Here is a 27,762-nt window from a genome sequence, read left to right on the forward strand (position 1 = left end):
TAAATTACCCAGTCTCAGATATTTCTTTATACCAATGCAAGAAAGACCTAATACCAGGTGTGAATGAGATGACTCTGCCAGCATATCATTGGTAGCTAGACTAAAATGAGCATCATCTAACTAGGAGAGCTAAGTTCCATGATGTCAGCAAAAGAAAAAGGGCCATTCATACAGAGTATTCTATTATTGTATTATCCAATACAATAAATTGTATATTGCCTATCATCTAAATAGGCAATATACAATTTGTTGTGTGATAGAGGCTCTTAAAATATATATAGTTGAAATGTCTATAATATTATGACCTACAGTTTTAAGTAAAAAACGCCTGGTTACCTTACTCTATGAAATTTTATTTTCCTTGAGCTTGCCCCGACTGAAGTATTTCCCTGTCAGATGAAATGCCAGTAACATAGGCATTGTCCAGAGAACTTAATTGTCGTGGTCCAATGGAAGCTCTAATGGGAACTATAAGTATGCCTTATATTTAAGTAATCTAATCTAAAATCTAATTATAGGTAGTCATGCATTTTATAAAATAAGAACAAATTCCTTTTAATTATAATTTCTGTAGTATACTTGCACGATTATTAACTTGACAAACATTTGATTTATATGCAATTCTTGAAATATGTGTATTATAAAAATGAAAGAGCTATATAAATTATGGCTTCAATAACAGTCTCAAAATGTAAATTATGCTCTCGTATTTTAATGTCAATTTTGATAGACACAATTCAAACTTTTGCTAAGGATTAATATTATCATGATGAATCTTTTGTGCTAGATGATAATCTTTGAAATATGTCATTGTTAATATTTACAAAAGAAGGTTAGTGGTAAAGAAAGTATGCTAGAAATGATTTGGAAGGCCAGAAAGTTAGGCCAGCTGCCACTGGGTCTTCAGTTAATCTCTGAAACTTTAGAAAAGTAGGTAAATGCTGTGAAGCCATGAAAAGTTTGTTCATAGAGTAATGAAAATCTGTGCTTCATTTAGATGATTTGGGTTCATTGTTCAGCTCTATGAATCTACAAGCTAACATGACTAGGAACTTATATTTTCTTGTCTGTGAAATGGGGATAACATCTTGCTTTCTATTCTGCAAAATTTTTTACTTTGATTCTTCTTATCAAATGAGACAAATTTTAGGACACCAAATAGACTGGAAAAGATATTTCACCTATGCCACATTTCTTACTTAATATAACATCCAAATAATATTCATATATATCTGTCAATGTGTGACACAGTAGCCCAAAGCTACTCTGAATTATATAGAATAAGGGTTTATTATATGGTTTACAAATTCATGGCAGCTGATTATTCTATGTAAGGCTGTTGCAGTGCATCTGGTGTTGAGTGAAAGTAGTTAGGGTGGAAATTGGGAAGGCAAAATGGATAGAATAGGAGGGACTAGGGACAAACTGAAACTGACAAGGACAAACTGGAAGACTTGTTTGTCTCTCACCAACACAAATTACGATTATGCGGATGAGCTGCAGGATAAATTGACGCCTTTCCCCCACGGAACTGCAGGCACACCTGGCCAGGATTTGGAGATGCTAAAGGAGCCAGCCCAGTACGCACTGGAGATGTGGCGGCTGTTGCCTCACAACAAGGGCAACTAGACTCTGTGATCATGAGCTGCAAAAGCATCTGCCCTACACCAACCTTCAGACAATAAACAATGGCTTCATTATTACCATATTTGTGCTTTCCAAAACTTGTAGCAATTTCTTGTCTCCAACTGTTACCTGAAAACATGCATGTAAGGGAATTCTGGAAAAGAGTTCCAGCTTTGTGTGTTGACGGTGAACAAAGCCTTCACATGGGACAACTATATAATTTAACAACTGAAATGTGATGCTTGTGAGAGTGAAATGGAGAGCAATTAAGATTTACCTCAGGATATCAGGGACAAACCAAGATGTATGATCACCCTGTTATCCATATTGACTTTAGCTCTTTCCTTAAAGAAGAATGTTTTCAAAACCCTAAGTGGGAATTGGGGGACAGAGAAACATTATTCTCTTAGTAATTGAGGCTAGGGAGTTACAAAGGCTGCTGGAGATCCTCCCCCAAGCTTCTACAGACTCAGCCAGAAAGATCCCCTTCTCAGAAAATGGAGGGGTGCCTTGATAATGTATTCTGGTCTTCTGGGGCCAAAATTTGTAGGCTTTGGTTTAAATTTTTACAAATTTCTTTTGTTTTATTTATGAAGTGACAACTTTCTCTCTAAACAATCAGAAGTTCAAACAAATAGGATTTATAAAGAAATCACTACAAACTAAGGCATTAGTGGATGTTGATAATTTTCCTCTAGGTCAGAATGTACAGCAATAGAGTGTGGTAAATCTTAGCTTTTCCTGCCTAAGTATGAGGATCATCATTCATTAGCACCCTCATCCAGAAGAGGAAAACATTATTATGTGGTTGTACCACTGTGTCTTAAAGCGTATTTGGTAATTTTTGCAAGCATTCCACAAAATATACTTATTTCAAACCAATTTTGTAAGACTTAAATACAATAGTCTATGTAAAACATAACGTGCCTTGCACATAGGAGGGACTCATTAAATGTAACTTGAATTTGAATCTTATTACCAGGAAGTAACATCAGTAATCTGAGAAGAGAGCCAGCAAGGACATGATGGTAGGAAGCATCAATTTCTTATGAAAAGACTTGCAGACATCTCCTGATGTGCCTTTTAAATAGATTTTCTAATGAGGTGTGCCATTTATCTACTGCTCTTGGAAATTAATTTTCCTGACTTTTTTTCTTTTCTTGGCACTTAGCCCAGTTAAGCAGGTGCACTGTTTGTCAGGCTACGAGCTTAGCAGAGTAAAATCATTTAGAGAAGGCCCAAAGTCAGTCAGAAAGTATACATTTAACATTTAATTTTACACACACACACACACACACACACACACACACACACATATACACACACAAATATGTTATTACTTTTTAGGAAACATGGAAGACTGAAACACTAAATGCAACATTTTAGACTCTGTCAACACTTAGGTGTGCTGAGTTTTCAAGAAGCACATTTTGAGTGTTTCTTACTCTGATTCAAATCTTATCTCAAATCCTGCATTTTCTGCTCACTGCCCCAGGCCTATTTGGTTCTCTTGGTCATTACACCTAACGAGATGCATTTTACTACCCAACTTTAGTCTGCCTATGAGTACCTGAAGGAAGCAAAGAGTTCTATAATTTAATATTTCCCAGACTCTAATAAAAAGTGTATTGATTCCTCATGAAATGAGGAAAAAGATAAAGAAAAAATTGTATTCATTTTTAGGAAGTGTTCTTAATTCTTAGATTATATTGTTCCTACATCTGTCATCTTAAAATTCTCTTTTGACATTGTGGTAAAACCAGATATTGTTTTTATAACTGTTTTTAAATGTAAATTTTGCAAAATAAAAAGTTGGCAGTTCTGTATCACATCTCCAGATTTTGGTTAGTGGTGGATTTCAGGGTCAAGAAATCTAAAAGTCTGAAATCAATGCTCTATACCACTCATTTGGACCTTGACAAATGAGCTCTCATATTGGTATTTATGAATTTATCTGTAAAAATTAATATAGTTATAAATTGCACCAGATGTTATTATACCCTACTTTTATATTTGTTACATACCCTAATTTTCGAAAGCCTGATCATTGCAAATCAGTGTTATGCAGTGCTATGCTTAAAGTTACTTCTATAAAGACATCTTCCCTGAACCTCCAATGAAAATCAAGTTACTGTATCATAATTTCTCATCATATTATTTACTGTTTTGTTATAAAACTTATTATAAAATATATATGTTTAATTGGGTGTGATTTTTTGATATCTCTTTTCTCCACTGATTTGTTATGTTTGTATGAAAAATACTTTGTCTATTTCATTTAATTGATTTTTCTAGTGCTTAGAACTTTTGCAAAGTATGAGCTCAATATATTTGAGTGAATGTGGAGATAATAGAATTAATGAGTAAGTGAATTAATAAAAGAAAATGTAATAGTGTGTTTTACACTCTGAATGCTCAGCATAAGCATAGTATTACTTTATAAAATATTAGTTTATGATACATCAATAGTGCTTTCAGATTTAAAATACCTTTTTAAAACTCTGTCTCCCTGATTGGACCATAAGCATCTCAAAAATAAGGATAGTCTTATTTATTTTACTATTCTCATTGACCTGCTTTCTGCTGGATTTATTGGTTGAATAAAATATATAAACTAAACCAAAGTTATTTGCTAATATTTTTAGCATACATGGCAGACATACACACTAACATAAAACAAATAAGCGAAAACACAAAAAAGTAATAACAACAAAAGAACACATGTACTTCAAGACCAGAACCAAAGTAGCTAAATGCAGGCGCAGGGTGAGGGGGTAGAGTACTAGGCTAGATTCCTGACTACACCAAATAGTAGCTGCATAACCTTGAGCAAATTAATTTTCTGTGCCTCAGTTTTGTCTCTGTTGGTAATAGTAGTACCTGCTTCATATATTTGCTGTGATCACTGAATGAGTTAATACATATAAAATGCTTGGAACTTTGAGTGGCACATAGTATTGTTAGATAAATTGTAGCTAATATTATTTTGATTTAATCTTTGTGAACCTTACGCACATTTTAATGCTTCAAAAGGATGGATAGGCATAATTCAAAAAGATGAACAAACCACACGAATTCCAATTTTTAAATATCATGTGAATATACATAATTCTACCAATTACACAATAGAAATTTAGTGATTAAAATATTATATTTTATGTTGAGGGAGAAAGGGAACCATTCTGAAATAATTAGATAACTTATACGACAGCAAACATAATTTACGGCACTACATGGTACATTTTGACATGATGAAAAGAACTTTAGAATTATTTTCTCAGCTATCATTGAGCAATAGAATAGCTCGAGTAGATAACAAAGCCAAGAGTTTCCAAAACTGGCCAGGCATTTTGGCTCATGTCTATAATCCCAGCACAATGGGAGGCCAAGGCAGGAGGATCACTTGAGCTCAGGAGCTTGAGACCAGCCTGGGCAACATGGCAAAACCTGGTCTCTGCCAAAATTACAAAAAATTAGCCAGACGTGGTGGCATGAGCCTGTGGTCTCAACTCCTCCTGGGGAGACAAGCGGCTGAGATGGGAGGATCACTTGAGCCCATAAGGTGGAGGTTGTACTGTGTTGAGATTACTTCACTGCACACAAGCATGGGTGACAGAGTGAGACCCCATCTCAAAAAACTAAACGCACAAAAAACGATGTTTCCAAAACTAAACCTCAATTTGGTGAAAGAAATAGATATTAAATAGTCAGAATATGTTAATTGCTATATTATCTCTTCTCCACTAATCTGTTATATTTACAATATAGTGATCCAAGTAAATCATCCAACTGGAATAGTATGTTATTTTGACTTTTATGCTACCAGAAAATTATTTCTGTTGAATCTTCGTTTCGAAACAAATGTGTGGAAATCCATAAACCTACAAAAAAACATGTTTCCCATTTCTTATTATATGCATAGATTCAAATCTTGTTTATATTTATCATGGACTTTTTGTAAGAAGAGAAAGCAAATTCAATAGTCACACCTTTTATACATATTCATTAATAAAAGCATAATATGATTTCCTAATTTTCATGTAGATACTTGACAGGGGTAAAAGAAGCCAAAAGTCATTTTTTATTTTGCTTTGAAATATAAAGTACCCATTATTTGATATAGGCCTAGCTCCAGTTAGCTGGACATATTCCAGGTTTAAACATCTGTCGCACAATTTTCCTGGTAAAAAATTGGTGATTGGGGTCATATTGAGAAAGAGAGGTGAAGTGTACATCTATTTGCATTCAGTAATGTTCCTTTTGCCTCAAGAGGTAACAGTTGAGCAACAGCAAGAAGTAACTTAGTTTTACATTGCCATAAACTATTATATAATGAAATAACCACATATGTAAGTAGGGATGCTTGTGTTTAATTTCATTAGGTCCCACACAAGTGCCCATTTCTAAACTACTGAAGTAAGTTAATAGTAAATCTGAGTATGGAAAAATTTCAATTGAGAAAGTTTTTTAAAGCAGTGGAAAAATGCCCATGCCTCAGATATTGAAAAGCAAGGATTGAAGCTACAATATGACTATTCAAATGTAGATTAGCAAAGTGACAGTCATTTCCTTCTGCAGTCAATAAAACAATTAGCTCACCAAAAGTGCTTTTAAATCAGGATCCTTGCTTTTCCTTTGGTTTAAAAGCATCTAAATATCCAACAATACTTGCAGATGCAAGTATTTTATTTTTTCAAAATTGCAAATCAAATGGATTTTATCTTTTAAAATCCAATGTACTTCAGGAGTTTTGCATCCTACCCTTTATTTTTTGCATGTGTCTCACTCTCTTAGTCTCTTTTGGCTGATAAAACAAAATACTGTAAGAGGAGTGGTTGCAGCAAGATTCCCTGGTTCCCACACCGGGAGTTAAACCCCGGGCCGCCTGGGCGAAAACCAGCAATCTTAACTGTTGGGCCACCACAGAACCTAAAGACTTGTAGCTGGAATTTAGGCTCTTGGCCTTCCTAACCCCAAAGAATGGGGAACAGTGTCATAGTGAGTGTTACAGCATAAATAGAACTCGTGGACCCAAAGAGTGAACAATAGGGCCATTTATTAGGCGGAGTGAAAGGACAGCTTCCACGCCCATGGAAGGGGACCCGGAAAGGGTGCCGTCCAGTCCAGGCTGCGGGCTAGAGCTTTTACCACTGAATTATTCCCTCTCCCTTCATGTTCTCCTCCAATAAGAGGAGTTCTTTCAAATTTCCTCCGGATTAATTGATTTTTGAATCCTTTACCGGATTGGCTACTGTTTTACAACCCTGAGTCATAAAGCCCCCACCTCCAAGAGCCAGAGGCAGGAAAATCAGAGACAAACCCCTCCCTAGCCTGCCAGAGGCGGGAAAGTGGAAACAAAGCGCCCCAGCCGGCTGGAGGCAAGAAAGTGGAAACAAAGGGCCCCAGCCAGCCTGAGGCCGGAAAATGGAAACCAAGGGCCCCAGCCGGCTGGAGGCGAGAAAGTGGAACAAAGAGCGCTAGCTGGCTACGGGCAGGAAAGCTGAAGTCCTGCACTCCAAACACTCCCCCAGCCGCCCCGGAAGTCCCTAGAACACAGTTCCTCACAGACATTTATTTCTCACAGTTCTGGAGGCTAGGAAATTCCAAATCAAGTTGCCAGCAGTTTTGGTGTCTGGTGAGAACCTACTTTCCAGCTCATAGGCTTCTTGCTGTGTCCTCACATCATGGAAGGGGTGAGCTCTCTTAGGCCTTTTTTATAAGGGCACTAATTCTGTTTGTGAGGGCTCTGCCCTCGGGACCTAATTGCCTCCCAGAGGCCACAACTCCAAGTACTATCACTCTGGGATTTGAATGTCAACATATGGATTTAGTGGGGGCATAGACATTTAGACCACAGAACTCAGAAGAGAGACAGACTGATCCTTGTCATCTAATATGGGTGGGGTCCAGAAGTCATGAGGAGAGAGAGAGAAGAGAGAGAGAGAGAGGAGAGAGAGAGAGAGGAGGAAGAAGAAGGAGAAGGAGAGAGAAGAGAGAAGAGACAGAGGAGGAGGAGGAGAGAAAGAGAGACCGAACAGGAAAAAAGAACAGGGAAAAAATTATATCACAATTAGAACTTTTGTAAAATCAATCTTCCAAGTGAGTTTAATATTAGAAGCACCATAGGAATTTTATTAACCTCTTTTAATATCATCATGTTGTGAGGAGTGTTCATTGAGGGTAAAGATAAGAGACTCTAGGAAATTTCAATCTTTGTATGTGTCTCTATGTTAAAAATCATATTGAATGAAAACCTATTCGCACACTTAGTTTTGAAGTTAAATCACTTATATAATTGTGATTTATTGTTGGTTATAGTATACAACTACTTAAATCTTTTATTTTTAAAATAGAACATTTATTCCAAAGTATGGCAATAGCAAAGTATTCACTCATTTGTAAAGTAAAGCATTTAAATACATGAAAATGATGTTCCCTCATAATTTTCATAAAAGCATCTGAAAGGTGCTCTATAGAAGCATCTCATAATTTATTTCACAATCTGATTACCCAGTCTGGAATCAAATTATTCAATATTTCTATGTCTTGCTAAATCATAAAGTCTTAAATAAATAAAAAAATTATTTTAATCTACATATTTAGCTTCCAGGAAATTTTACACCAAAGCTTGAATTCCACTTTTTTACTCATGTGAGGATCCTTCAAATACTCTTATATACTGTAAATAAAATTATCAAATGCAAAGAATATAGCACAGTAGCTGTATTCAATTTTCATTGGCCTCAACTTCTGCATTTCGTTGATTTTTACCTATGTTCCTCTCAAATTGCCATCAGATAGCCAGGTCTTCTCCAATTAACCATTTAGTATAAATAATTTTAAAGGATCAATATAAGTAAATATAAAAAGAGGATCTCAAAAAGATGAGCCTCTCTTAAAATGTTTCTGTGTAATCCCAGCACTTTGGGAGGCTGAGGCGGGTGGATCACGAGGTCAAGAGATCGAGACCATCCAGGTCAACATGGTGAAACCCCGTCTCTACTAAAAATACAAAAAATTAGCTGGGCATGGTGGTGTAATCCCAGCTACTCAGGAGGCTGAGGCAGGAGAATTGCCTGAACCCAGGAGGCAGAGGTTGCAGTGAGCCGAGATCACGCCATTGCACTCCAGCCTGGGCAACAAGAGCGAAACTCCGTCTCAAAAAAAAAAAAAAAAAAAAGAAAAAAAAAAGTTTCTGTGTGAAAAATCTGTTTTTAAAACATGGAATATAAATTACTACTATTTTGGTCACCACAAAAGTGGCTTAACAGATGCCAAAATATCAAGTGTTGCTTCTGGAACTGAAGCAATACATACAAATATAGCTATTCTTCCTGCATTTTTCAAGAAACAATAATAGAAAAATATGTAATTTCAGTAGTATACCTTTAGAAATGTCCACTGGCAGGATATAAATTCATCTTAGGGGTTAAATATAGAGGAATAAAGGTGTTGCATTAAACATTTTGAATTCTTGACTTCTTTGGATGTTTTACTTATGTCTCTAATTTTGTCTTTGCTTTCAATTTGAAATAAAACAGAAAATAAGAAAGCAATAAATTCATGGGAGGAAAAAAGGCATTTGGCTCTAAGAGGTTGAAACCTCCTCCACTGTGGTGACAAAAATTAAAAATGGCAGTTCTAACATCATTGAATTCAACCAAACATACTCAGGACAAGTAGCCCAACTTATGAGAAATTGTTTGAACTTAAAAAGCTTTAAAGAACAATGTCTTGAGTAAACATCACTTCAATGAAGACAGCAAATTTCACTGTGAATATATAAGCACATATTTTTGTTTATCCTTAAATATCTGTTCCAAGTATTGTTGATGCTGGAAACTCCAGGATCCAAAGTCTCAGAAGACTATTAAATTCACTGTTAATTCTTTTTGTTTCCAATGAATTCTTTCTAGAAACAAATTAAATTAACATTTCTGCTCTATATCCTTAGGAAATAGTTGACTATTATAAATGATGCCAGACCTTGAGCCCAAACTGTTTCATATACCTTTGTATTCTCTCAGCTACATTTCTGAGTATAAGAAACCTATTAACTTAGTGGAGACAGCATGTTTTATGCATATACTGACCCAGCACTCAGATTTTAAAAACATTTTTGATTTGTTTTTCGTATCTGTTTTTTCTTTCTTTCCATCTTAGGGGGTGGGATGTGGATGAGAAAACGCATCTGAGTTTCATTTGGCACTGTGCAAGTTCAGAGAAATTCTGTTTATCTTCAAGACAAAGACTAAGTAATTTTACAGTAATTTAAGAAAAAATTGACATGTAACTCAGGGCATATTAAATGACACATAATTTGCTAAAATTTTTCTTAACTTGATAAAAATTTTACCAACAGAAGCAAAGGTATTCATATATATATATTTGCAGAAATAGAAAAACTAGTCACTTAAAATTATTTCCTTACAATTACCTCTATATATTTTGAAATAACGTTCCTCACATACCCAAATTAGAACCACCTAGATATCAATTACATATTACACTTAGGATATTTTATATAGTCAGTGCTCAATAATTGTTGTAAAAGAGAAATCTGTTTTGTTTAGCCAACCTCATATTGAGTACTACCATGCAGAAGTACATACAGCAACTCCAAGTTTACTTGTTCCTGGGTTGGGTAGCATTTATAACATTAAAAAAAAATTCTTACCTCAATTTAGTTCCAAATATTTGGATCTGAATATTTTCTGGGAGGTCAGGAGCAAGCATTAGTTGTTTCATGAGTTCCAATGAAAGCAATCTTTGGATTTCATGAAACTTACCAAGGTTGGCTATGAGGGCATAGTGACTAAGTGATCTCAGACTAATATTTATAGCAGCCTGCATTTATGGAGCATTGTCATATGTTTGAGTTAATTGATTATGAAAATTAAATTGATAATTATCTAACATTTAGTAAATCATATGTTCTGCCCTATATGCTGATACGGTTTGGTTGTGTCCCCACCCAAATCTGATCTTGAATTATGGCTCCCAAACTTTCCACATGTTGTGGGAGGGACCCAGTGGGAGATAATTGAATCATGGGGATGGTTTTCCTCCATATTGTTCTTGTGGTAGTGAATAAGTCTCATGAGATATGATGGTTTTATAAGGGGTTTCCCTTTTCACTTGGCTCTCATCATCTCTTGCTGGCTGCCATGTAAGACATACCTTTCACCTTCCATCATGATTTGAGGCCTCTCCAGCAATGTGGAACTGTGAGCCCATTAAGTCTCTTTTTCTTTATAAATTACCCAGTCTCAGGTGTGTCTTTATCAGCGGAATGAAACCGAATTAATACAAATGCTTTATACCAAAAAGTTCATGTACACTGTGCTTGAAGGAACACCAATAAGTGCCATCTGGTGCAAGTAGAGTCACAGGCAGAAGGGCAGAAGATTCCTGGGACCCCTGTTCTCTTGCCTTCCTGTAGAGTGGCTCAGACAGATGCAGGTGGGCAAATCTAGAGACTCCACCTCTCAGTTGTTCTTTCCTTTCATAAGGAAAGCATGAGGCTAGCATTAAGGTTAGTGGTAATCATTTGGGCTTGAATGCTATGCAGTCAGAATTTAGGTGTCAAGTGCATCAGAGAACACTGGAAACACCAGTTGTGTAGCACATGATGACTTTGGGAGAAATTGAGATCACATGTAGGCCTCCTGCCGATGGGAGGGGAAACAATTAGTGCTGGGTAGCAAGCTCAAAAGAACATTTTCATCATTCAACAATTGTGTTTATTTCTTCACATTGATATTTACTAATTACCAGGCACTATACCATTTGATTTGACTGCATTGTCTCATGTAATACTTATAGATCCTTATGTGGTTTTATTCTTATATCCTTATGTGGTTTTATTTTTAGTGTCATTTATGGTTCAGCAAATGGAAGCACAGAGTACTTTATCCTTTTTCCCACTATATATATACTGTTTGCCAGAACCAAATATGTTATAAAGTACAGTACAGAAAGGTTGAATAGAGGAGTAACAGGCACTAGGGGGTTGAGGTCTTGATTTAGAATAGTGACTTTGGAAAAGCAGAGGCACTGATAAGTTTCATAAACATGGCAAAAGTTAATCTTCTCAATATCATACCGCTAATACGTTGGGGAAGTACCAGGGCTAGAGAAAAGTGAGTGAAATACCATGGCTACAAAATTGGAGTCCTCCAAAATACTCAATAATCAAAATAAATAATATTTTCATGAAGAATTTAAATTTTCAAAATTAATGCAGAAACCTATGATGAAGAAAATATCAACATTTTAAATAAAGACAGGATGCTTATTACTATTTCTCCTTTTGTTTCAATATGGTTGGCACAGCACTGGGTGGGAAGCTTGAAATTGAATGCTATCAGTCTGAAATCAGAACCCAAGCTCATAACCATTGTTTGCTGATGTTTCTCAGGATATGAAAAATAAAGAAGGGTCAAATATTACCTACAGAATGTAAGACTGATTGCCAAAGATAACAGTGAAACTATGGACTTTATTCTCTAGAAGGGAAGCAGAAAAAATGACCATTTCTCTTGTATAGTCCCATTTAGAAACTTAAGTATGTGCATAGTTTAGTTTCAAAACCAGAGGTCAAATAAAAATCTTATTTAACTTTAAACTTTTCTTGGCCTCTCTTGTATCTCTTGGAACTCTTTCATCAGTGCCAAAAATCCAATTATTGACCACAAGTAACCTAAAGCAGTTTTCCCGGCATTCAGTGGTATATTTTTCTGTAAGAAACCTTGGATATAATTAAGAATAACTTGAACACTGAGAAACATTTCTTATCTCATATAACAGAAGTGCTGAAGGTAGGGTGATTTCAACATTGGATACTTCAAGGCCTTAGCAATGTCATCGTGGACTCATTTTTTTGTTTGTTTGTTTGTTTTAATCCTTGTTTTTCTCAAAGAGCCAGCTACTGTTCTCATGGTAACAAGATGACTGCAGCAGCTCCAGGCTTTTTGGTTCCTATCAGTAAAGTCTCTGTTCTTTTTAAGAGAATGAAAACCCCTTCTAGAATCTCCCCACCCAAAACATAATCATAAAATCAGTTGTGAGTTTATGTTTTTTGTTCAACAGCATATGGTGCAATAGTGAAGAATCTTGCTTTGGTGGCCTAAAATGGGTGCAAAACCTGGCTCCATCACTTACTAGCTATGTAACCTGAGGTATGTTATTTAAATTATCTGTGCCTCAGTTTTCCTCTGTTTAAAAACAAGGTGTAAAATAATATACCTATGTCATTGGGTTTTTGAGAACAAAATGTGAGTTAATACATGTAAAGTTTTTATGATGGTGTCTGACTACTATTATTTTTAAGATGATCCTCACTGTCATGTATATAATTAAACTTACGAAAACATGAGAGCTAAGAAAGTACAATTACCTAAGTATCTCCTTTAAAAAGACATCAATAAAGGTTTTAGTTTACATTGAATAATATTTTTCCATTGATATGACCTGGATTTGGATGTGAGGTCTGAAAGAGATAATAAGAATCAACCTCAGGACTACTATCTTATTTAAATCAGAAAATCGGAAGCTGATCTCAAGCTAGGAACAATAACTTCATAAAAATAGCCTGCTTTAACTATTTTAGAGCCAGGCTATATATATATATATATATATATATATATATATATATATATACACACATATATATATTTCTGCAAAGTGCGTGTAGTGCATTTAAGCATAAGGATAATTAAACTGATATCAATTTTCTTGGATTTTATTGTTAAGTTCTTCAGTTAACACTTAGAAAGAAGGGAAATGGAGAAATGGACTCCATCTATTCTCATCATAAAAATCTCATTTGCAGATTTCTCCATTAGGTATAAAATATACGAGTGCTAAAAATGCCTTTAATGTCAGAACAATCCAGTTCCTTACATATGGTTCTTTTAAAATCCTCAATTGCAATTATAAAATTCCATTTCCTTTTCCTAAGGTTTAATCTCACTATTCAAATGGCCATTTCTTGCTCACATGAAACTCCCTGGAATGCAGTAAAATAGGGTGCAAAGAGTGAAAGTAAATTATCAATGAATCATGGAGACAGGCTTCCTAGAGAACAGCAATTTAGACCTTAGGGTCACTGGATGGTCTGTGTGCTCCACAAATCCCTCAGAATGGAATATAAAATTTAAAATTTACAAAAAAAAAAAAAATTACCCAGAAATCCTCTCTTTCGTATAATTTTCCCCTCTCTATGAGATCTTCCTGTCAACATAAACCATGGGATATTCTTCCTATTTGATCAGTGCTTAAAAACAGAAAAACTCACTATGATCCTAGTTCCTCTTCTAGTATTACTCAATCTCTGTCATATACCAAGAAATATACTCAGTGCCTCCAAATTTTTCTATTTCGTCTTGAATGCACTCCACTGAAACTGCTCTTTGAAGATCACCAGTGACATCCTTATCATCCAATCCAAAGATCCATTCTCAGTCTTCAACTTTCTTGACCTATCTGCAGCATTTGCCAGTTGTTCACTCTGTCCACCTCAAAACTATTTACCTGGTATCTACTGCATTACACTTTCTTGGTTCCTTCTCCCTGTCTTTCTTGCTCACTCCTGCTCTGCCTGTCACTCTCTCTGTCATCTCTCCTCAGAATCCATTGCTGGCTCCTCCCCATCTCTCTGACTTATGTCCCTGACATTTGTTAAAGTGCCTCTTGGTCAACTTCCTTGATGCTCTCACTCATTGTTTGGGCTTTGATACCTTCTGTCTTCCGTTGGATTGTGAAGTTCCTGTCTTCAGGTAGAACTTCTATTTTGTAGATCACATTGCACCATACAAATGTCTATATCTTGTTGTAAGTATCTAATAGGCAAACCAAATTTTGAAAGTCTAAAACTCAGCTGCTTTTCTACTCCCAACTCCATCCACACCTAACAATAATCTTGTTTCTTTCCAGTCCTCCCCCATTTCAGGGCATTTCTTTCCTTCCAGTTTTCTCACACCAAAAACCTAGAAGTTATCCTGGATTTCTTTCTCTCACATCAAAAAGCCACACTGGAAGAGTCTACTATTAATTTTGTCAATCAAATACACTCGGAATCTAATTGCATCTCACCACACACACTGTTACCATCTTGATAGAAATCCCCATCACCTTTCTCTTGGATTATTTCAGTTGGCTTCATCCGTGTCTCCCTGTTTCCAGCCTGGAGCCCTTTCAGTCTTCAACACAGCAAAGGAAGTCAAATCACTTCATCTCTGGGCTCAAATCTTTCAATGACTTTCTATGTCAATCAGAGTAAAAGCCTAATTTGATATACTTAACCTTCAGATAGTATAATACATTGATATAATTCTCATCACTTAAATATATCAAAGACAGAAGAGTCTCTGAAAAGCTAAAATAGTTTTAAAGTTAAAGAAAACATAGCTCTAAAATTTAATTACAGATTGATTAAAAAAATCAGGTGCAATTTATACCATATTTCTAGATAGATCACCTCTTTAATCACATGGCTATGCTTGCCTCTTCAGAGCAGTTTTAATATCATTGGAAGAACAAAATATAGGAAATTTCTAATCTACTTGCTTGCATTTTTTATGATTCAATCTTTCATTTCGCAAACAATTTATATCTCCTAGGACATAGAAAAGGGAAGATTATAGATTCTATCCATTGAAGTTACTAGTAGTTCAAATATTTTTTTACTTCATGGACGGGAATGACTAACAGACAAATCCAATTTATTCCAACTAGAGCTTGATATGATCACTACCTTGACTATTCCAGATTCTTCCTGTGGTGTCACAAATTAGAACAAATGGAGCTAATAGTCTTAACTTAGCCACAACTACCTTACTCAACTTGGAGAACTTGTTACTTGTCTGAAAACTTACAGAGCCATATTTTCTATGATGCTGTCCCATACAATATGGGCCAAAATGGTTTCTTCTATTCCTGAACATCCATAACATGGGGTTTATTTGCAATTTGTGTAATATAATACATATTATTTTAATTCATTCCTAATTTTTTCCTTTGCTAGCTTTTATTTGGATTATAAACTTCCCAAGGGCATTTTCTTTCTTGGCACACATGCATATTATAGCAAAATAAAATTTCTATTGTTGAGCAACAAATTTTAGCCAGGAGATATTTAGAATCTTAAAATTGACATATTTATTGTGTCAAAAGAATAAATCAGTAAAAACAGCTTTTCTTAAATTCTTTGGAAATGTTCACAAAACTTTTCTTTTTTCTTTTTTCTTTTTTTAATTACTTTTAGCAAGCTCTATTGCCAAGATTGGCTCAGATCCTTTAAAACTTGTACATGATGCTATGGAGGAAACCACGGACTGGATCTATGGCTTCTTTTCTTTGTTATCTGACATCATCTCATCTGATGCTGATGAAGAAGATGATGATGGTGACGAAGACACGGATAAAGGTACAAAGAACATAGAGACATATCTAACTGCTAGGACCAATATTAGATATGTGTTACAATGGCTTGCTTCAGTTTAATTTCAAATGAGCATTTGAGTCAAGCTAAACCAAAATGAATACACTGCTGACTGCTAAAAGCATATCAACAGGCTGCCAAACACAGTAAACTGGTCTTCATTTGATTTTCATCTTATAGCTTATCTGACATTATGGCAAAGATGTCAAAATTAAATGTTAGTATTAATGTAGCATTACAGCAAAGATAATCTCATTATGCACTACTATAAAACTATGATACAAACTCACATTTATATGCTTCTTTGGAAAAAAATAATAGTTTATCTCTAGGAAGATTAAAATAAAAACAGTAAAACTGAAAATATATGTAAGTGTTTTATACGCATAAATCATATTTATAGTCAAATAGCAGAAAGCAATCTTACTAAAAGCATAATCAAAAGAGTAAATTTATTGAACCAAATGGTGGTATAGAATAGAAGGACATATTCTAAGTGTTATAAAAATTATGCAACTAACCTATGTGCTCTCTCATATATATTAATGAGTAAAAGGAAATAGTCAACTCAAGCCACATAAAAACTGCCATGGAATGGATATGAAAATAACAAAGCATTGTGATTCCATCTATTAGATAACATTTTTTAGGATCAGTCTTAATCATCAGAAATCATGTATTCAACCTTGACTACCAGGAAAGCTTTTATTATTAGAGTACTTTTATGACTTTTCCTGAATTTATATTTGTTTTGGTGCCAGTAAGAGTTCAAGATGAACAATAGAGAACTGAAAATAACATGATATGTAACCTATAATGTATAATTTGGATCACTGCCACAATTTTATTGAATTCATAAAAATGAAACAATCTTAAATAAATGTACATAAAGTTTATACTTAAAAACTGGAATTTAGGAAGCAAAGTAATACAAAGACTATAACAGTTAAAACTAATACATTTTTAAGTGAACAAAAGAAAAGGGAAAAATGGTGATGTCATATTGTGCTGTGTTAAAATATTTTGTAATCTTTTTTTGTTGTTGTTTTTAATCTTTGTTTAGGAGAAATAGAGGAGCCTCCCTTAAGAAAAAAAGGTTGGTTGTTTTTACTTTTGATAATAATTCCTTTTCTCTTATGGTAGTATTGGTTTCCAGCATAGTTCAAATATATTTCCTTGAGTTGTAGCCTTAATTTATTTTAATATAAAGGTTTTATTTAATAATTAGGTCAAGATTTATAGTCAGTAAAAGAAAATACTCAATTTCTTTTCCAATGAAGTCACCTTCATTGGAAAATACCTCACTATTTTTCTGTTGATTATTTTTTATATACCTTCTTCAGTAGATTTGCATGAATTCGTCTATACATAGACAAGTTAGCTGGAATCTGAGGAATGAGGAAAGAATTTCGTAGCCTTAGAAATAGTCCGAAAAATAATGACACTCATGATTTATTCTCACCATGGTTAGATTTATTGATTTAAAATTTTTATTCTTATTCTTTTTCTTGTTATTTTCTAGCCAGCATTATTTTGCAATTTAGGTGATGACTATGGATGGGGACAGCAAGATGGTAAGGGACATAACTGTCTAGGAGGCAAAGGCTCTTATCCAATCAGTATGTGTGACATGTCATTGTCATGGAGTAGAGTCACCTCCCTCGGTGTGTCTGGATATGCTGTAAAGGAATTCCTTGCAGGAATAGATAAGCCAACCTGAATGATGAGAGCGGTAAACTAGGACAAAGGAGGACAGCAATGGGGCAAGAATGTCAGATGGGCAGGGCAGGGATTTTTACAGGAAGGAGTAGGAACTGCACCTGGAAGGGGCACTGGGAAGGAGGTGGTACCTTGGTATCCTGAGGTACATTGGTTGTGAGTAAAGAGCCAACACTTAAGCCAGACTTGAAACAATTGCATTGTTTTAGTTACTGCTACATATGGGCAAACTGTTGAGGGTATTTACCCAGGCAGTTAACACTGGGTTCTCTTGGTCTCTCCTAAGACCTGCTGTGGGTTCAAACAGTGGGATTACAATTTCAGCCTTCCCTGAGAAAATGATGACTACCCCACACTATGTAGAGTAAAATCCACTTAGTGTATGTTAATTTAGAAACTTTGAATTTGTAACTTATGCAGCAAAAAAGAACTAAGCCAGTCAAACTCAACTGTGGCAAAGGCATCCAGAAATGAATGTGTTTATAAAGTTCTGTGAGGAGAAATGAAGGGTTTCTTCATCTACAAATCCAGAATGAGAACTCAAGCACCCAAGACAGACTTCAGCCATCAAATTCAGGCTTAGAGAGTCTCGATTAGTCTATAAACTTCAAGAGATCAGGAGGAGGGTCTTTTTGTAGCTGATTTCCCATAAAGAGTGACTACAACAGTTAGTCAAACTTTAAATGAGGTATTAGTCATTATCTGGAAATAACAGCTAATGCATGTTTATTTTCTTTGGAAATGAAGAGGGGAAAACAAATAATGTTTGCTCATTTATACTTATAAACTGAATTCCATAAGGATATCATAAAGCCATATTTTTCATAAATTGATATTTATTGTTTAATAAAAAATATCTTCTTTTGATTTAAATTTTTCTTTGAAATTATTTTAAAATTAAGCTTCATAGAGCTATTAGTATAAACTGCAAATTCACACAAAGCTGTTTTACTATTGTTTCTTAAATCATTACCTTGATTGACCAAATCAAATTTTTAACAGAAAAACTATTAAATAGTTGTTCAGGGGACTTTCAAAAAATGTTAGGAATGCTTATTAGTCAAAAATAGTCTAAGGGATATATGTCCTTAAACACATATACACTAATGTATGTATATATTAGTGTATGTACTCTTTAAAGATTACATACTCAAAATTAGGATAATTGACTTAAAGTCACCAGAATATATTTTCTTAATAGTATTATTCACAGGGTTACATGAAAACAAATTGATATTTAAGTAAAAATCTCATATGCCTTATCTTGGGTTCAGAGGCTATGTAATAATAAACCATAGTTGAAAGTGAACTCAAGGAGATCTATTTCATTGTAATTATTATTTTTATGTATAGGCTTTTCTTTGATAGAAGTACAGAGGCAATGAGAGCTTTAAAGTAGTAGGTAATATTTTATAAAACATTTATAATACACATTCTACATTTAAAGTATACTCCTAACATTATTACTAGGGGAGAAATTCTATAAATTATTCTTGTCTTATAGGTTATTTTATTTAGTTTTGCATTTAAAAATTTTGTTTAAAGAAGGAATTGAGGGCAATATAGAATGATATAAAATGATAGTCTCTTAAAACGTGATTTTCATCCATCTAAATGACTCTTTATTAATACTCTTCTCAATTCACATATATTCAATAATATTTAGTCATTTTATATTGCCAAAATTATCAGACTGTAGCATTTTATATGTCCTATGTCTACCTAAAGCATTTTATTTGAATACACTTAGTTTTATTTGTTCAGTTATTGCTATTCTTAACAAAATAAAAATTCAACCAGCTTGTTTTTTATGGTTGAAGTCTGCAGTTCTTAATTTGATATGAAATAATGGTGCAGTCAACTAATCTCAGGGTTACAGTATTGATTATTAAACGGATTATTAATATGGATGAAATATATTTGATTCTGCTAGTCTGTGGAATCTATTGTTATATATAAATATAGCTTCAGGGTATTACATGTAGTACCTACTGTCTTTATATTCTCCATGCATAGTTATTTTTGAGCTTGTCAAAATTTTAAAATACTAAGTTCTATTACCAAACACTTCATGATGAGACCACAAGGCACTGAATCTTTAGAAAATACCAGATTTTATCACACAATTGTCTAAAAATCATAACTATGAAAAAAATACTATTATAAATAATACTTTCTGAAAAAAATTATTTGCTGTGTATAGTGGTATACTTTGCACATCTGGAAGTGTGCTTTTGACCAATATTCTTCACACCAGGGTATACATCATGGATATGTTAACACCTTACTTTCTAAGGGGTAAATAAGTGCAGAGAGATTTAAAGGAATTAAATGCCATTTTAATGTTTTTCTAAAACTGATCTTCTTGAGAACATGCCCAAGTTTACAACTGTACTATTTTTGCTTCAAATATAAATAAATTTGTTTTTAGGTTTTTACATCATTTGATGTTACTTGGAAGGACACATAAAATTAAATAACATTGCCCTAATAAGATTTGTGTGTGTGTGTGTGTGTGTGTGTGTACAGATGTGCATAAGGCTTCTCAATACTTGTATCTTTAAAACTAAAATATAGGATTAGATTTGTTGATGAACCTTGTCTCATTCTAACTGTAGAATACATTAATCCACAGATAGGTAAACTATTTTTAAAGTTCCATTCTCTAGATGGCATTCTAAAAAAAAATTCATTTTTCAGGTTTAACAGTAACTTATGAAGATTTTCAATATATTAACCTTGGATTCTTGGATTCTTACAGTCTAAAGGTTAATATATTAGAGGATATAAAGAAAATTTTAAAATTTCAATGGATATACTTTTTTCCTTAGAGAATCATACTATAGCTCTTGAATAAACTTTTTTGTGAGAAAGGTGTAATGAAAATATAAATTCAAAAAGAAAAGAGAAAGATAAAAAATTTTCTAATGTTAAGAAAGAAATTTTTGATATATATTTTAAGTTGATAATGCTGTCTAAAAATATTGTAGCGTTTGGAGTCCATCAACTCAGTTTTCAAAAGGGATAAGGCAACTTTATTTTTAAACATCAACATTTATAATAATCTATAAATTATATAACTTGTAACCTTTTAACTTATAATGAAAAATTTTAGAACTTGTGAGATGCGGAGTTTTGCCAGATTTCTAAGAACTGTAAAAGGAAAAAAATTAAAAATGATTGTAATAGAAAATAAACATTTTGTTTTCTGGGTAACTCGTAGGTTTCTGAGTGACAGCAAAGCACAGAGGTCTAAGATTTCACAACAGTGCAATGTGTATCCTTAGCTAATCACTAACGTAGAATATAGACATGTTTTATGCCTCTGGGATTAAACTCAATCAACAAATGTATATTTCAATTAATCTTTTTCAAGTGTTCTCTATGAACCAAGCAATGAGCTGGTGGGAGAGAACATGCACTATTTGCTTACCACATTCCCAAAGACTAATGATGAAAATGTATTAAATAAAATAATAAATGACTGTAATGGAGTTTTAATGTGGTATTGCTAGTATCAGGATCAATGCAACATGGTATTTTACAGCTTAATTGAAAAGGTATAAAAGATTATCTTACTTAGTAAAATGTCCTACAAAGACCACAATTAAAAGTTTAATGGATACATGATCAAATAAGACAGTAAATAAGATAGAATAGTTGGGACATTGTATATTTGATAAAAATGAGGATAAATCTTTATATGATGTTATCATAAATAAATTCAACTGAAACAATATGAAACTATTAATAGTAATGATGATATAAATGGATACACTCTATTTTTTAGAAATATAAATAAATTTTAATTTACTTAATTATTCACAAAGACCCAAATTTAAAGTTAAAACCAGGCCCAGGCTCTGTGACAGACACACACACACACACACACACACACACACACACACTCTCTCTCTCTCTCTCTCTCTCTCTCTCTCTCTCTCTCTCTCCCCCCACCAGAGAAACAAAAAGGGAGGGAGAGAGAGAGAGAGAAAAGCAAAAATCCAAAAGTCTTAAAGCAAAGTTAAAAATATATGTTTTTTCAGTGTAGAAATCTTAGTATTTTTCTCTCTTTATGTTCAAAAATAAAATACTGGTTTATTACTTGTTTATCTTATTAATAAAATACTGGTACTAATACTTTTAAGTGCAACTTAACAGATACACCTATCTCTATTTCCTTTTTACAGTTTATTCTTAAATTTACATCTATCTATCTATATCTTTATATAAGAATAATCATTACAGCATTTATATCCTTTGGAATATGTAATTTTAGAAGACAATAATAGGCTTCTAACAAGAAATTAGGTTTTGTAATGTCTTTTCCTGACATCTAGCTTTAAAGTTAAGATAGCATAATTGTAGTCATTCAGAGCCATGCACACTTAGTTTTTTGGACAGGAGAAACTGATCTTTAATTTTAGGAGCATGGTGGCCTTATGGGTAATAGGTTTATCTCTTGCCTTAGAGGAAAGCACTAGAAGCCCACCTACATTATGTTTAATTTCCTTTCTTGCTAACTACTTACTATTTGAAATAAGAAATTGTCCAGCTGGAGCCAACATAGAGGCTGATGTTCCCTGAGATTGTACTTGATGCGTGTCAATGACAGAGTAAGAGACTCCTCACTTAGAGCAAAACAAATTACATTTCCCTCTGTAGTCACATGTTTAAATTACCCTAAAGCTCTGCAAGTTGGAAAGAGCTGCCTGGTAAATTTTAACTCAGTTCTTTCATTGTGTATTTTTCTTACTTTATTAAAATCGGCACTAGCTCTTGCAGTCAGAGTGAATGAGAAGGAGCCAGGAAATTTAAGCATCATAAATATTCAAGACTTTAGGATTAGGCCATTCAGAAGGTTGTATCGCGTCATCGGGGGTAAGATGGATGGATGGATGTGTGTGTCAGAGCTTTCATTGCATCCATCTTTGCTGGCAGCTTCAGTGGTTTACACCAGGCTGAACATTTAGTGTCTGAAAAATACGGTGCATGAAAAAAGGAAGGAGAATGGAAAGATGACTAAACTTGTTAAAATTCATAGCCTCAGAATATTGGTTAGTAGGTAGGCCCTAGTAACATTGTTAAGTAGATACATTTATCTTTGGATGTTTCCTCTAAATAAATCTAGATCAAAACTCATCTCCATAACAGTACCATTGCATATTGCTCTCAGGATGCATGAGGAGCTTAGAGCTTTATCTTCTGGCTGTCTTTCCCAGCGTGGATCAGACATGTGATGGGGGTGGGAGAGAGACAAAACCCAGAGAGAATAGACAGTAGGTTTGGAGGTTGGCTCAAAATGAAAAAGCTGAGGAGGGTGAGGTAAAGGAGATTCAGGCTCCAGTCACTTCTCCAGGCAGTTGCTAAGGGGTAAACTCTGAGCCCACTGACTCAGGCAACTGTAGTACCTCGTGCTACTAAAAGAGCACATCTCTGTTGAAACAAACAAACCAACCCAGGATGAAACAAACAATAGTGGGTCAAACCAGAGCCTGAATTAACAGGCCAAAACCAAATTCAGAAGGAATTAAAAGAGTCTCTGAGACAGCTCAACTCAGGCCCAACCATTTTATGTAGTTCCTCTTGGAGCAAGAATAATTTCATTGGTGTTAAATTTCTATGTGTACCTAAGATGAGTTACAGAGAAAGTACATCGGGGGAAGCTGTTAGGTCTAATGTATTTCGGAATCTTCTCTCTGGAGTTCTGTATGTTTCCTGTTTCAGATTCAAGAGAAACTAAAGTGCTGGTTAAATGAAGATAGCTTAAAGTTTTACCTATTTTAAATTATAGATTTTCATTTAGAAAGGAACAATTGAAAAATAAAATGAACAACAACCAAAAAAAGCATAACAGAAGCCTTACTAATTGTTCTCAACTCTGTGTGTCAGATTCAAGTGATGTCTTAATTAGAAGTATGTCGCTCATGAGACCAAAATCTGATTCACACTGGCTTAGTGAAAAAAAAAAAACTTTTTCTGTTCAAGTGATTAAAAGACATGAGTAGAATTGGCTTCAGAAATGACCTTATACAGGTTTTTGTATCATGTTATTAGTAAAATTCTTTCTTCACTTCTGGAACCGGCTTTTCTTTCTGTTTCATTTGTCTCAATCTCAGGCAGGCTTTTCTCTCCTAGTGGCTATTATGGGGACCAGAAAGTTGGAACCAAAGTGATTCTACCTTAGCAGCTCAGTAGAAGAGCCTGTTCTCTCCCAAATGTCTCTGCAAAAACATTTAAATGTTTCACTCCCATTAATCTGGATTTAGTAGCAGATCTTGTTGGAACCAATCAGTTGGACAGAGAGATGCAACATACACTTTGTCAAGACCTATGAAATAGGCTCCCACCCTTGGAACTGAAGGGTGGGTTAGCATGGGAAAAAAAGTGGTTCTTAAAATTAAGAGGAATATTATCAGGAATAATGGATTCTAGCAAGAAAGCCACAAATGTCTACAACATCTAACTTTTGTTTCTACTTCCAAATTCCAGATTACCTCCCATCTCTGATTTGCTAAATAAGAATCTCTAGGGGTCAAGTCTTAAATAGTTGAATTTTTAAAATCTCCACAATGTTATTCTAACTCACAATCAGGATGAGAGTCATTGCAACCCAAAAGAGTAATTCTAAAAACAGGGAATTTTATGCATTGTGAGGCCAGTGAGGGAGACAGTCGAGGATAAGTGAATAAATACAGAATTTATTTACACACAGTGACTGGTGTGCATAAATCCACGGTTAAGAAAATCCTGAAATATGAGTGATGGGATGCAAACTAAGTTAATATATATCACTGTGGCATTGACCTAAGGCATTGGAAAAACTATTGATGGTTGATGCTCATCATCTGAACATATCAAAATTTTAGACATGACTGAGATAAGCTTGAATGAATCCAACAAGGAGGTATTTTGTGTTGTTTCCCTTTCCGCTGTTAACCGGCTATGGTTAAGTCACTTAATTTCAGTGGCCCTCAGTTCTCACACCTGTAAAACAAAACTGCTGGATTTACTGATATCCAAGTCTTTTTCAAGTATAATATTTTATGTTTCTATGATTAAAATTGTGATGCTATACAGTGATAATTTTATCAAGAGTTTCATCTGGACTAGAGCTTTGAAATTCAAAGCATAGCCCATGGACCAGCAATGTTAGCATCAGCTGGGACCTATTTAGAAATGCAGAATCCAGGCTCTATCTAGACCTAATGAATCAAAATCTGCCGTTTAATATCCCCAGTGAATAATTTACGATTAAAATTTGAGAAACATTGATCAAGACAGTAGTTTCCCTTTGGACTGTGGTTCTGAAATTACCTGAGAATTTATTTAAATGTAGATCTCTAAAAATTTCCATGCCAGGCCGGGCGCGGTGGCTCAAGCCTGTAATCCCAGCACTTTGGGAGGCCGAGGCGGGTGGATCACGAGGTCAAGAGATCGAGACCATCCTGGTCAACATGGTGAAACCCCGTCTCTACTAAAAATACAAAAAATTAGCTGGGCATGGTGGTGCGTGCCTGTAATCCCAGCTACTCAGGAGGCTGAGGCAGGAGAATTGCCTGAACCCAGGAGGCGGAGGTTGCGGTGAGCCGAGATCGCGCCATTGCACTCCAGCCTGGGTAACATGAGTGAAACTCCGTCTCAAAAAAAAAAAAAAAAAAAAAAAAATTTCCATGCCATGAGAGACAAATTGATAACATTTGAGTTGTAGCTCAACATTGAGCTAAAATGTTGTTTTAAAATCTCTCCAAATGTGTTTTAAAATCTCCCCAGATAATTCTGATGTACAGACACATTGATCTTGTCTAGCATACTATCAAATATGAAACATGCTAACACAGCCAAAATCAAAATCTTACCCAAATCTCCAAATCTGCAAACTTCATCAGTGATTATCCTATTAAAGGTACTCTTTGCAATCATTTCTACCTCTGTCTGGTTTATGTACATATGGAAAATGATATCTCATTTATAGATGGAGAAAATACAATTCGAAGAGAAAAATGGATTAGCCAGAGATAACAGATTGAAAGTCAAAAATGAGATTAAGTACATATCATCTTAGTATATTTATTTGGAAAATGTATAAGGATCATTAGCATACACTGTTGAAATTATTATTTTTTCTTAAAAATGTTCAGCTTATCATACCAAGCAGTCAAACACAATAAAATAAAGATTCAAAATAATTTACGTTTATGGGCTTCAACATCTCTGAAAGAAACGTTCTTAATATCTTCCTGTCACTATATCTGGAGTGGTTGCTTACTTAATCATACACACACTGCGTGCTTCAAGGGGAAGAGAATATTCCTTTTTATATTATTCATTAATGGTGAGTAGTACACTTTCCCCAGAAATGTTTGTTTACCAATCGAACATAAAAAGTATCAGAAAATCAAAGATTACATAGACACCTACAGATAATCTGGTATATTTATCTAAAATATTGATAATTCAGTAAAAAAGTTGTGTTTGGCATATTTAATTAACCACTAAATAGATAACAAGATTTGCTTGCTGTTCTGTTACAATTAATCTTTTCTGCCCTAATAACAATTGGCAGATTCTTACAAATAAAGATTATAGGTTTGAGTGAACAAATAATTCTATTTTTTAATATTAAAGTGGGAAATAATGTAAGAAGGCATTTTATTTTATCTGGTGCTTGTGAAATACTTACAGAAAACACAGTAAGAGGCATTCTTGGAAATTCACAACCCTATAAGTTAATAAACAGAATTGTCATCTTAAAAGACTCAGGATGATTGCCTTAGTGACAGAGATTATCTTTTTAACTTCTTGAGTCTGTCATTTGAAAATCTTCAATTGATAACATTTTGAATTTATTAACAGTGTGCCATATTAACCGAGAAAAACTGTATGTTTTCAACTGACCGTGTAAGTCTTAGACAAAATTATAAACTATCTACAAACTATCTACTCAACAGCAAGCTTTGGTATAATTGTAAGCAGATAAAATCATAAGCAAAACGCATGTAATATAACAAAATAATTTAGAAATACATCACTACAGAATCAGTTCATTCATAGGAATCACCGACACAACCTATACTCACTACTCTTGAGTGGTTGTTGCTACTACCAGCGTTCTCATTTTGAGTACCCATGGCCTCTCTTCCCAAGTTGCATATCGAAGTTGAGCTCAGAGAGTCTGGGGAAAATATATTTGCCTGATGATTACCATCAACACCGTGGTAGACATAGACCTCATGTAAACATTTCGACAGAACTTAACAGCCTAAAGAGGAAGAAGAAAAACCAATGAAGTGAATGTTCACTTGTAATTTGATGAAACTTTAGAGATTCCACCCTTTGAGTAATTGTATGTTCCTACGGGACATTCAACACACATCACTAGAACAAGAAAATTCTCCATTATACTTGAAAGCTCTAAGTCAGACTACCAAGGGGAGCATTAAAATCTATCCTTATCCTCTCAAATGTCCAGCATAAATATATTTAGTAAATGGCTAAATTTCATAATTTCTGCATATAGAATACCATAAATATAGAGGCAAGTGTTATAAGACAAAAGACAATGTAGATTATTACTGAAATACCCTAATTATTAATAAGAAATCCTGGAGAAATGTAATAATACCAAACCTGAGGAACAAACGGAATAAACATTTTGGGTCCCTTCCTTGATTAAGCTTGATTAAGTAGTATTTTCCATATTTAGATCTCTCTCCCAATTTTTTTTTGAAATAGTTATAACATTTTATTGACATTTTATAAAAATATGTTCGCTTAAGTTTATCTAGTTTTTGCATGAACATCTATAAATAAGTTTTGAAATAAAGCAATATATTAAAAACATGCTTAATGTCCTTAATTTAATTGTAATTTAGCTTTTCAGTGTTCCAGAAAAAACAGTATGAAAAACATTTCTGCAATATAAAATGCTATCAAACAATTGTTGCAGTTGTTTTTCTGTTTTCTCTTTTTAT

The 27,762-nt window shown here is 34.2% G+C and overlaps 1 protein-coding gene across 3 annotated transcripts in view; it reads left to right on the forward strand.

Moving 5' to 3' along the window:
- The window catches only part of TRDN (triadin), a 377,062-nt gene that overhangs the window by 65,353 nt on the left and 283,947 nt on the right, over positions 1 to 27,762 (forward strand). For all 3 annotated transcript variants that reach the window (XM_032274890.1, XM_032274888.1, XM_032274889.1), the window contains exons 3-4: positions 15,893 to 16,054; positions 17,133 to 17,165. In XM_032274890.1, the coding sequence (XP_032130781.1) occupies positions 15,893 to 16,054; positions 17,133 to 17,165 (195 nt within the window). The remainder of the gene's footprint in view (positions 1 to 15,892; positions 16,055 to 17,132; positions 17,166 to 27,762) is intronic.

Source organism: Sapajus apella, unplaced genomic scaffold, assembly GCF_009761245.1.
Source record: "Sapajus apella isolate SASKATOON/1434 unplaced genomic scaffold, GSC_monkey_1.0 scaffold6, whole genome shotgun sequence".
Lineage (NCBI taxonomy): Eukaryota > Metazoa > Chordata > Mammalia > Primates > Cebidae > Sapajus > Sapajus apella.